This window comes from Canis lupus, chromosome 26 (genome assembly GCF_048164855.1).
Source record: "Canis lupus baileyi chromosome 26, mCanLup2.hap1, whole genome shotgun sequence".
Taxonomy (NCBI): domain Eukaryota; kingdom Metazoa; phylum Chordata; class Mammalia; order Carnivora; family Canidae; genus Canis; species Canis lupus.
Window position 1 is genome coordinate 38,416,132 of NC_132863.1, and position 12,273 is coordinate 38,428,404.

The 12,273-nt window shown below is 39.2% G+C and overlaps 1 protein-coding gene across 3 annotated transcripts in view; it reads left to right on the plus strand.

Moving 5' to 3' along the window:
- Nucleotides 1-12,273, plus strand: part of SLC9A8 (solute carrier family 9 member A8) — a 70,576-nt gene that overhangs the window by 3,680 nt on the left and 54,623 nt on the right. For all 3 annotated transcript variants that reach the window (XR_012018676.1, XM_072801397.1, XM_072801398.1), the window contains one exon: nucleotides 5,803-5,883. Coding sequence is in view for 2 of the 3 variants with exons in the window: in XM_072801397.1 (XP_072657498.1) it covers nucleotides 5,803-5,883 (81 nt within the window). In the remaining variant the exon portion in view is untranslated. The remainder of the gene's footprint in view (nucleotides 1-5,802; nucleotides 5,884-12,273) is intronic.

Sequence of the window (12,273 nt, forward strand, 5' to 3'; positions counted from 1 at the left end):
AAACTGGACAACCACTTTGGACTAGCTAAGGAAGAAATAGCTTGAAACTTGGCCCAAATCCAAACTCTTCCTGGAAGAGTGAAGTTGGCATATTTACATTTTGTTTTTCTTTAATGATACTGAGCCATATTTTGAATTAAATTAGGTCTCTTCAGAGGACTAGGAAGTACAACTGGATTAAAAGGTGCAGAGCATTTCACTGATGTCATTGAGGACTTTTTTTGAAGAAAACTAGAACTTATTTCATATTTATATTTGGATTCTGCTAATGGTCAAATAATTTTAATAAACCAATCACTTGATTTAAAGTCCCAGGACTCAGCCTTATCTCTCACAGATTCTAAAAAACCTTTAAATTGGGGGCACCTACATGGCTCAATTGATTGAGCATCCAACTCTTGGTCTCAGGTCTTGTGCTCACGGTTGTGAGTTTCAAGCCCACGCTGGGTGAAGAGCCTACTTTAAAAAAAAAGACACACACACACGACTTTTAAGTGGAATACTGAAAAAGTACACAAACCACAAGCATGAAGTCTCCCATACGGACCTGATATGCTCAAGTAATTGTGTACCTGGTGAAGGTAGTTGAATTCTGCATCTAGGGGATTCCTTCAACAATCAAGGACTCTTCTTTTTTTTCCTTTTTCCTCTGTGATAGTAGTTGAATATAAAGAAAAGCAGTTTTGTTATCTTTTTTTGTTTTGTTTTTTTTTTTTAGCAGTTCTTTTCTTGATCAAGAAGTCTTTAGTACCTGAATCCTTAATCCTGAAGGACGAGTATTATTAGCCTCTGTACATTGTTGTCAGTTTGGTATGGTAGGATAGCATACAAGGCGGGCCTGGATGCAAACTTTTGTTTTGTAGTGACTTTGTTTTCACGGGAAGATAAAAAGTGGTAAGTCAGACTTTCAAGGTGATTTTCAGGGTGTGGAGCAATGAAGGTTAGTTTCTGACAGAAACCACGAAACAGGTTGTTAGTACTTTTTAATCCTGGCAAAACCCTGTGCAGTGGTAACACATCTTTGGGGCTGGAAAGGTCTGAACTGTATTTATGAGTGCTGTGTATTTTACTTGGATTGTCATTTCAAACAGATCATAAACCTAGACTCTAGAGTCACACTAGCATCAGATGGGTTTTGTTTTCACCTCGTCAGACTGTTGGCAGTCTGAATTGGTATCTCCACTTTTTACATGTAAGTCAGTATGTGTTAGCAGAATGGAATGCTTTCTTTTTCAATAAATTTGAAGGCATTTTTGCTTTTTTCCTGTGTGTTATCAACAGAATATTATATATCTCATATGTTAGATGTCCAGACAATATATATCTGATAAAGTATAAAAAAGTTTACAGCTAATGGATATCTTCTAACTCACTAAATACATGAACTGCAGTGAATTGAAACTACTAGTCATAGTTTATTCTAAATTTCAGGAACTCCCAACCTGGAACACATTTAACCACTTTTGTTTATTATTTTTTAGAGATTATTTATTTACTTGAGAGAAGGAGAGTGCATAAGCACAAGTGGCGAGAGGGGCAGAGGGAGAGGGGGAAGCAGACGCCCCACTGCACATCTTTTAGGAAAATACTATTTTCTTTTATATGTATATATATTTTATTTATTTGACAGAGACAGAGCACAAACGGGGAGCAGTAGGCAGAAGGGGAGGGAGAAGCAGGCTCTCTGCTCAGCGTAACTACAGCCCAAGACCTATGAGATCAAGACCTGAGCTAAAGGCAGACACTTAACCTACTGAGCCACTGGGATGCCCCTTTTTACTATTTTAGTCAAGTCAAATGAAAGTGTAATTTATGTCTTATAAGCTTGTCAGAGGATTACAGTGTGTGCTCCCCTTTTTTTGAGGAAGGATGATAAAACTCTGGTTACTCTAGTTACTTTTGACTTTAGAAGCTTGAAATCATTTGACTTACACTTAACCCTTGCTGATCTTTGAGTCTGAAGAAACAATGGTGAGTCATTTTTATTGAGTTAACAATTAGCATTGTATGATACATTTTATGGGCCATTAAGTTTAATGGAGTTATTAAAATTGATATACCTATGTTTTAATATAGTTTCCATAATTATTACTTTGGGCATGAACATTTAGAAGCATATTAACTTGTGGTATCCCTGTCCTCCATACCGCATGGAAGCTTTTGTCTTTTCTTGTTTTTTTCTCAAATATCCTTGAAAACGTGTACTTGTATGTGTATATGCAAATATACGTTCATAAGCACATTCACATATACAGGTACATAGAGCTTAGATAGCTTGGATTTTGTTTGTTTTAATATAAGTAAGATCCTATAACTTGCTTTTTCATCTTGCAGAATGTCTTGGAGGTCTTTTTATGTTACTGTTTTTTGTATCTACTTGATGTTTTTTTTCTTTTAAAGAATGTATATGTGTTAAACATAAAATATATACCATTTTAACCATTTTACAGTGTACGATTCAGTGGCATTTAGTACACTTACAATGTTGTGCAACCACCACCACTATCTAGTTCCAGAATGTTCTCATCACCCTAAAGGGAAACCCAGTACCCATTAAAAGCAGTCATTCCCCATTTTCCCCACCCCCAGTCTCTAGTAAACACTATTTTGCTTTCTGTCCCTAGGAATTTGCCTACTCAGAATATTTCAGGCAAATAGAATCATACAATATGTGGCCTTTTATATCTGTTTTTTTTCAGTCAGCATTGTATCTTCAAGGTTGATAGCATGTGTTAGAAGTGCATTCATTGTTATGGGTGAATAATAATCTCTTGTGTAGATAAACCACATTATGTTTATCCATTCATCAATTGATGGATGTTTGGGTTATTTCTACATTTTGGCTGTTGTGAATAGTGCTGCTGTCGACATTTGTATACAGGTTTTTGTGTAGACATATATTTATTTCTCTTGGATACATACTCAGGAGTGGAGCTGCTGGGTTAAATGGTTATTCTATGTATAGCTTTCTCAGGAATTTCCAAACTCTGTACCATGTTATATTTCCACAAGCAGTGGCCTAGTGTTCCAGGATCTCTACTTCCTTGCCAATCCTTGTTATTTTTTACTTTTTAAAAATTTTTTAAAGATTTTTTTATTTATTTAATCATGGGAGACAGACAGAGAGAGAGAGAGAGAGAGAGGCAGAGGCACAGCAGAGGGAGAGGCAGGCTCCATACCTCTTGGGTCTCCAGGGTCACACCCTGGGCTGAAGGCAGCGCTAAACCACTGAGCCACCCAGGCTGCCCCTAACCCTTGTTATTTTTGATTGTGTTTTGTTTTGTTTTTTAATGATGGCCATCTTAGTTGGTGTAAAGTTGTAGCTCATGGTCTTGATTTGCATTTTTCTAATGACCAGTGACATTGAGCATCTTTTCATGTGCTTATTGGCCATTTGTATCTTCAAAGAGATGGCTATTCTGGTTCTTGGCCCATTTCTTAAATTGTATTGTTTGTCTTTTTGTTGTTGAGTTGTAAGAGTTCTTTATGTATTCTGGTTACTAGACCCTTATCAGATAAATGATTTACATATATTCTCATCCATTCTGTGGGTCTTTTCATACTTCATTCTTTTAAGTGGCTGAGGACCATTACCTGGCATTCATGAACCTCATATTTAGTTATCTCTGTTAGAGATAGGTTTTTCCCCTTTGCTTTTTATTTTTATTTTTTATTTTTTTTTTAGAGAGAGACAGAGGGGAAGTGCAGAAGGAGAGGGAGAGAGATGCAGGGCTTGATCTCATGACCCTGAGAGTTGAGGGTCCTACTAAACCACCAAGGCAAAAAAAAAAAAAAAAAAAAAAAACAACACCAAGGCACCCTTCCCCTTTGCTCTTAAAGGTACAAATTGATGTTTGATTTATTACAATAAGCTTTTTTTATTTTATTTTTTTAAGATTTTATTTATTCATGAGAGACAGAGAGAGACAGAGACACAGGCAGAGGGAGAAGCAGGCTCCATGCAGGGAGCCCCACGTGGGACTTGATTCCGGGTCTCTAGGATCATGTCCCGGGCTGAAGGCGGTGCTAAACCTCTAAGCCACCAGGGCTGCCCACAATAAGCTTTTTAAATTAATTTTTTCATCTAGCATGGTGCAAAAAAAGAACAGAAACTGAATGAACTCCCTAGATCTATATTCGGTCTACTTATGTGCCTGCCTTTTTAGACAATAGGCCTGCTCACTGGTCACATGTTGTGCTTATGCCTTAGAACATTTTTTTCTTGCTCTTACTATTTAATGTAGGATTTTTCTAAGTTAAATATTTATAATAAAATAACACCACAGATTGATAGCTTAAAGCACAGAATGAAAGGAGGACAAAATTTCTCTATGTACAACTGTTTCCTTTTTCTAGCCACCTGGTGGTTTTTGGTGGGCCTAAAGATATCTGGTTTGTCAGTGCAGGCTCTGAGGGTGGCCACTTAACCGCCCTGCAGATTGTTTAAACGTTTCCTTTTATAAAAAAAGCAACAATTATTTTTAGTGCTGTTAAGATAATACTGTGATTAATGAGATGGTATACCACCTAGGTGCATAATAAAAGAAGGAGACATGCACATTTGGATTTGGACCATGAAATTACATTTAGGAATTATTTATGTGAAGGTATGCTTTGGGTGGGGGGTGTCCAGAAATGCTTCTTTCAAACAGGGTTTTGTTTTGTTTTAAGATTTTTTATTTATTTATTTTATTTATTTATTTATTATTAAGACAGAAAGAGAGAGCAGTTAGTGAGAGAGAACACGAGTTGGCGGGGAGGGGCAAAGGGAGAGGGAGAAGCAGACTCCCTATTGAACAGGGAGCCCAATGCAGGGCTCAATCCTAGGACCCTAAGATCATGACCCAAGCCAAAGGCATATGCTTAACTGACCCAGCCACCCAGGCTCCCCTCTTTCAAACAGTTTCACATCCTTTTGTTTCCTTTCTTTTCTTTCATGACAACACCTCCATGAGAAAAGTCAGACATTATTCTTATTTTGGTGACTGAGGAACAAAGGCAGTTGAGTGGGAGGTGGTGGGTGCCTCTGGTTAAGAGCACAGGGTTGGCATTGGGCTCAATCCTGCAGTACCTATGAATGACATGACCTCTTGAAGCCTCTGTTTTTACATCTATAATCAAAGGATATTATGATAATAATAGTTAAGAGGGATGTTGGAGGCCAAATGAGACAGTGTTTGGGAAGTGCTCAGTGTAGCGCCTGGCTCATGCGGAGCCCTCAACCAGTGGGAGCCCTGGTCCCCCAGCCAAGAAGCAGGCACCCCATCTTTTGCTCTTGCTGTTCTCATCATCAGCTCAAAGTACTTACTTTGTCCTCTTTATACAACATTCTCACTTCCTTCTGTATTCAAAGAGAACCAACCACATGGTAGCAAAATACTTTGTGTCAACATGTTATGTTGCAGTTATTTTTACATAAAAGTGATTGATTTCATTGACTTCCTTCTCACCATTCAAGTTTTCTAGTTGATTACTTCAAAAAAGTTGAAGACCATTTCTTAGAATCAGAGAGATTTGAAGAAATGATTGTAGAAGGCTTAACAGGCTAGAAAAACTGAAGATATCTGTTGCTCTTTCAGTGACCACTGGAAAACAAAGTAGTCCAGGCATATGAAGAAATATGGAGACAATGCTATAAACACTGTGAATCTGTTTCCAGGTTAAGAAATAAGAGATTGAAAATACAACTGCAGTTTGTGTCACTGTCCCTTGTACATTTTCCTGGCAGCACCCCCCAGAAGTAACCATGGCTTTGAACTTAAAATTGTGCTGTTTTAACAATGTCTTATTTTTTCCCCGCAGCTATCTGCATCATATTGGTGCATTTACTGATCCGATACAGATTACATTTCTTGCCAGAGAGCGTTGCTGTTGTTTCTTTAGGTAAGTGCTTATCAGTGATCCTATAAGAAAAGCAGTAACAATACCATTTTTTGAGTGCCTCCCTAGTGCCAGGAACCACATGAGATATGATATATTCCTGATTTCATTTAAATCCTCACTGCCATCTGTCATGAGGGTATTATGATCCCATTTTACAGATGAGGACACTATAGCTCAGAGAGGGGTGATGACCTCCTAAAAGTCACATAGAAAACCCCCCCCCCCATATTACTCAAAGGCCTTTCTGCTTCTAGAACTACCTTTGGGGCACATTGACTGTGTTACTAGGCTGTGCAGACCTGCAACTCAACTAAGGCAAGCAATTGATGCTTAATTCTTAGGGTCATTGAATTTTACAACCTGAAGGGACTCTCACTTTATGGTTTAGGAAGGAGAAGTGGCTCACTTCCATGTCAGTCAGATCTAAAGTCTTCTGGAGCATTCCATTCTACCTCACTTACATTTCTCTCTTGTTTCCTGCAGCAATTAATTGTTAAGATAATTAGCCTCTGTATGTCAACTGTCCTTCAATAATAAATATTAAAAGAAAAAAGATAATTAGCCTCTAGAGGCTAATTTAGTATCTACCGATACTAAATCGGTATCATAATAGATACAAGCTTACATGAAAGTTAATTGAAATGGTTAATGAAAGTGCAGGGACCTTACTTTTCAGTAAGTATTAAAATCAAGATGAAAATGTGGGTGGGGGTACTTAAGGCATAGTATATAAGTTTTCACTAAGGTCAGCTAAGACATTCATCAGTTTGTGATATTGTAGTTACTCTTACTAGTTTCCACTTGCCTACTAATGATATTTAATTTTTCCTTATCTCCACTGATGCTCTACTTAATTTTCTTTGCCTTGTGAGTCTTATTTAGCATATTTAGTAATAATTTTACAGTACAGCGATGGTTTAGGTTAGCTTTGGAGATGGAACATTCAGACTTTGATTCACCTTCTTTTGTCACCATCTGCATTCCTACTACCCTGGTTCAGCTCCTCCTGTGTTTCCCCTGGGCCTCATGTTTCTAAGTGCCAGGTTCTTGCCCATGATCTTTTGCATTGCCCCCTCACATAAGCCTCATAACTCCCTAGTGATGCCATATCTTAAGGAAGAGACACCACTGGGTAGTACTGATCTTCAGTAAATAATTGAAAAACAATTTTACTCGAATTCCTGTTCTCTATTTAGCAGGCTCTTGAGCTGCACATCCTGGCAGATTCAAACAACCTTCACTAACAAGATAGTTTTCGAGCTCTAAGAATGGGATGATCATTTATTAACATCCTTTTCCTGCTATCAGGAACATTGAATATAACCTATACAACTAATAACCTATTCAGGGACATTCAGTAAAGACTTAAAACATGACTCCAAGGAGTGTACAGTTTTGTGGTCAGTTTTCATAGTTTCTCAGAATAAGAACTATAGTTGGTATGCATTTAGGTATTATGCACATGGAAACGATGGTTCTTATAATTTGGTTTGGAATGTCATGTTCTTCACTCTTTGAATGTTTGGGTAAGTGCAGGTCAGCGAACACCAATGCTTGTATTAGGAGTTACAGCAGACATTGTTGGTTGCCTACCCAAGAGCCATGTCCCCCTTCTTCCTTGAAAATAGAACTCTAATTTTGATCAGGTATCTTGCCACAGTGCACTGAAGAAAGATAGGCCCATCCAGGTCAAGACTGGTCTTTATGCCATCATGATAATTCCATTCCCCTTTACCATTGATTGGTTGTACAGGGTGAAGGCAGCGAGGCAGTGGGAAACCCTGTTTTGGCCTGTGAGACCACAGTGAAGTGCTGAGGTAGAGTGTACTTTATCCTCTCCGCTAAGAAAATTTCCCTACCTCTGATGCTGTCATGTGAGGATATAATGCCTGGAGCACTGGTAGATGTCTTGTAATCACTGTGGCTCAAAGACAAAATCCAGAATCCTAAGGATTGCCAAGGGGACAGATGGGAAACCTGGATTCTTGACTGCAGTGTTGTTTTTGTTGAATTGATAGTTCTAGAGCTGCCTGTTATATGAAATAACAAACATCTGTGGCTTAAGCCATTTTTATGTGGGTGTCCTTTTACTTGCAGCTAAAAGCATCTTAACTGATACAGGACTCTTCCTATTTAAGGGACAATATTAATTGAAATTGATTCAAAGAAAAAAAATTGGTGGGGGTGGAGTTGCATACACAGTGGCCCCTGGAACAGAAAACCTACAGGTAGCACTAGCTTCAGACTTAGCTGGATCAAGTCTCTTGGACTGTTTTTCTTCATTTTTCAACAGTGCTTCCTTCCCTTTGTTTTGGCTTCACTCTCAGGCAGGCTCTCTCCTGAACCCTAGCTTCAGGCCTGCTCTCCTTACCATAGCAATCACAGTGGGAAAAGTAGCCTCCTCTTCTCCCTCTTTCCACCAGAAGTTGTAGGATGAACTCTGACCTCATAGCCTCCCTAGCCTGGACAGGATGGAATGGTGTTGGGGATTGGCCAAGGCTCTCTATCCACAGGGTTTCTTTCTTCACTGATAGAGCAGAAATAACGTAGCATGTACAGCTAGGTCATGGGAAGGTTGATGGGAAGTAAGTCTTGCTTTCAAAACTTCCGGTAGCTAACTCAGGTGATTGGAACGCTGAGAACGGTTCCAGGGAGAGTGCTGGGGTCCAGAAAATATTTTTTATTATGTTAGAGGACGTTTGGTTAGAACTTAGAAATGCTGACAAAGCTATCAAAATAGTTCTGTATTTCATAAAACCATGTGAATTGAAGGAAAACTTTTTTTCTCTTATTAGAGCAAAGTGTAACAAAATATTGAGATATCCCCCATTTCAATAATTTTCAAGTTTTGTGCCAAAAAGAATCTGGATGAAGCTGCCAGAGAAAAAAGTTTTCTTTCTTTCAGGGATAAACTCTCCCAGCCTACCTCTTCTAACCCAGAGTTGCTTTTCAGTTTGCAGTCATGTAGAGACATGATTAGCCTTTGATGTTAAACATTCAGAGTTCCTGGGGCACCTGGATGGGTAAGTGGTTGAGCGTCTGTCTATCTTTGGCTCAGGTTGTGATCCTGGGGTCCTAGGGTCCTGGGATCAAGTCCCAAATCAGGTTCCCCACAGGAACCTGCTTCTCCCTCTGCCTAAGTCTCTGCCTCTCTCTTTGTGTCTCTCATGAATAAATAAATAAAATCTTAAAAAAAAAAAAAAGTTGGTATAAAAAAGGACTATCTGCCTTTAAAAGCACATTTTCCCCTTCTATTTTATTGTATTTTCAGATGAATCTCCAGACTTTTCTCTCTTTTTTTTTAAAGATTTTATTTATTTCAGAGAGAAGAGAACATGAGCATGGTGTGGGGCAGAGACAGAAGCAGACCCCCTGCTAAGCATGGATTTTTTTTTTTTTTTTTCGGCCAACATGATCAGGACCCTAGACTCATGACCTGAGCCAAAGGCAGACACTTAACCGACTGAGCCATCCAGGCATCCCAACTTTTCTCATTCTTTATAAAAAAGTATCAACATGAAATTCTAAAGATATTTCCTTGACCCTTCTTCAAAGCTTTTGGATACTTTCTATACTTAGGGAATTCTGTAGCGTAGGCCTTTAAACCCCCCCCCCCCCCTTTTTTTTTCTGCACAAAGAACTATACAGAAAAAGAAAAATCCTTTTCATTGATAACTTCAGCTATTTTTATTATTAGGCTTCGTTCTCTTCCAAACCATTTGTAGGCATATATGTGGAGATTAGATGACCTTACTTGGTTTGAGTTTTTATCATTTTTGTGTTCTTTCCTTTTTACCACCCTTTCCATATTAAGATATGTGAACATATTAAGTTCACATATTTACTTTTATTGGTGCTGATTGGCTATTTTGGGCTGAATTTATAATGAATAAAAATGAAATAATTGTACTGCTTACTATCTGCTAGTGCTTACAATCTTTCCAGTAGCAAAACAGGAGATTCCCACCCCCCCCCAACATATTTTTAGAGGAAAAGTCGGAAGGGGTCAGATACAGACTGAAAATTTGCCCCATCCAAATGCCAATACGCTGATAATTAGGAAACCCAGATTTGATGGAATCATTGACTAGGAAACACCGAAGTGCTCCCTTGTCATCACCTTTTTAACTGTGTGCCTTTAGTTTTATTAACTCATTCTTGTTTTAACTATAAGATTTTAGATTTCTTTATCGAGTGCTCCTTTAATTGAGTAGAAAGGAATGAAAAATCACTCAGTCCCTGAGTTATTGACTAAAAGTAATTCAGGAAAAAGCAGATGTAGTAATGATATTCTAATTGTATTTAAGTTCTTAAAAAAAAAAAAAAGTTTTTTTAAGACAAAGGGAGATTCCTAGCTGTAACAATTTCTGTTCCTTTTTAGACTATTAAAGTTTAACCAGTGCTGACGCAGCTTACAGCGGCTCACAGGGAACTCTCACTGAATCTGCAGTGCCATGATTTTCATTAGAGAAGAAACAGGCATTCATTTGCTGGTGTTAGAGTAGTGGTCTTAGAGGCAGAGGCCAAAATTGGTTGTCAAATTGACAAAATGGTCACATTAAGCTCAGGATTTTCAGGGCTGTTGCATTCCAAGGAAGAGTGCTAGCACAGATTTTTATTAGTTCCTGGATGTATGGGTCAGAAGTGATGAGGTCCTCTTGGAACTCCTGTTGTTCTTTTACTGCTGTGAACTAAATGTGTGCTTGGTCTGGAATAACTCCCTTTTTTTTCCTGGAGTCTTGTTTGGACTTTCCTAGTTTTATGGTCTCCTTCTCTTAGTGGAACATTTTATCATCCGTATGTTGTATTTTATACTTCAATCTTCCAGTTACGCCAGAGTAGGGAGATAAGCTCAAATTTAGAATAAGAAAGATTGTTAAGTAATTGTATTCTGAAAGTTGCTATATTTGGCTGATTTCTTGAATTTCCTCCTTCACCACCTAAATGTTCTCCTTTTTGGTGGAAAAAGGAATAATGTTCCTCTGAAAATGTGAGCTACTTTAAAAACAAAACATATAAAACAGGCTTTCCCCAGAAAACAAACAGCCCTGAAGTATGGATTCTAATCCAAACTGGTAGGACTTCTTTTAGAGTATCTTTGAATAGAATAGGTGGCAAAATCAAGGATTGGATTTTCAAAATTACCTTATGATAATATAACTTGGTTCTGTAATTACAGCTGACAAAATGTGCTAAAAACATTTTCAAAAAATCATTTGGCTAAAAGAGTATAATATAAGTAACTATATTTCTTTTGCCTCATATAGTAGCAGACCTGTCTCCTCATGATGATCAGGGTCAATTATCCCTGCCAATATGGTTGCCTGTTTCTAGGCATGCTGGTCTATTGGCTCAAGGAGCCCAAAGGGACCAGGCAGCTGCCATTGTAACTCTTACAATGTGAACCCTGGTGGAAATGTTACCTTCTGGGAGCCAGGACCTTTCAACCCCCTGAGCCTAAAGTTTCAGGCTAAGGAAGCAGAAATTCCCCAAATAGGACTGTCCATTCCCAAGTGAGTCCCTGAGAGTGATGTTGAGTGGGGCCACTCCTACTTTACCCACTGTGTGCTATACCCATGCTTATCCTTGGGGATATACCACCCTAAAATGGCCCTTGGTTTGAGGAGTAAATTGCAATCTGGGGGAGAGCTCCGTTCTTCACAGGATGTCATCTCCAAGCTGGTGCCTCAGCTTCTTTAAGAGACCCTGTTACAGGGGATCCCTGGGTGGCTCAGCGGTTTAGTGCCTGCCTTCAGTTCAGGGCGTGATCCTGGAGTCTCAGGATCTGGTCCCACATCGGGCTCTCTGCATGGAGCCTGCTTCTCCTTTTGCCAGTGTCTCTGCCTCTGTGTGTGTGTGTGTGTGTGTGTGTGTGTGTCTGTGTGTGTCTGTGTCTCTCATGAATAAATAAATAAAAATTAAAAAAAAAAAAAGACCTGGTTACAGCTCTGGCTGGCTGGCAGCTTCTGGATGGAGTGTTACATGGTATATGACTATTATGGAGTCCATGGTCACATGCCTACTGCTGCATCTTTTTTTCCCATAAAGTGAATCTCTTGGTTTACCCATTGTTATGCAGTATCCCACTTCGGTGGCTTGGACATTTGTGGACCATTGGACAATGGCACTAGCCAAAGGACATCCAGCCAGCATGCATCCAGTCTCAGTCAGTATGAACTACCACCCCTTCCAGGGTGGAAGAGGTCTGAGGTAATCGAGCTGCCATCATGTAGCTAGCTGGTCTTCACAAGGGATGGAACCACATCAGGGGATAGGTGCTGGTCTATGTGGCTGTCCAGCCATCCATCCAGCAATGGTAGTAGCTGGAGCAGCCATAGTGAGGAGGAGTTCGTGCTGTTGAGCCCCTGCACAGCTCCCATTGTAGTGTCT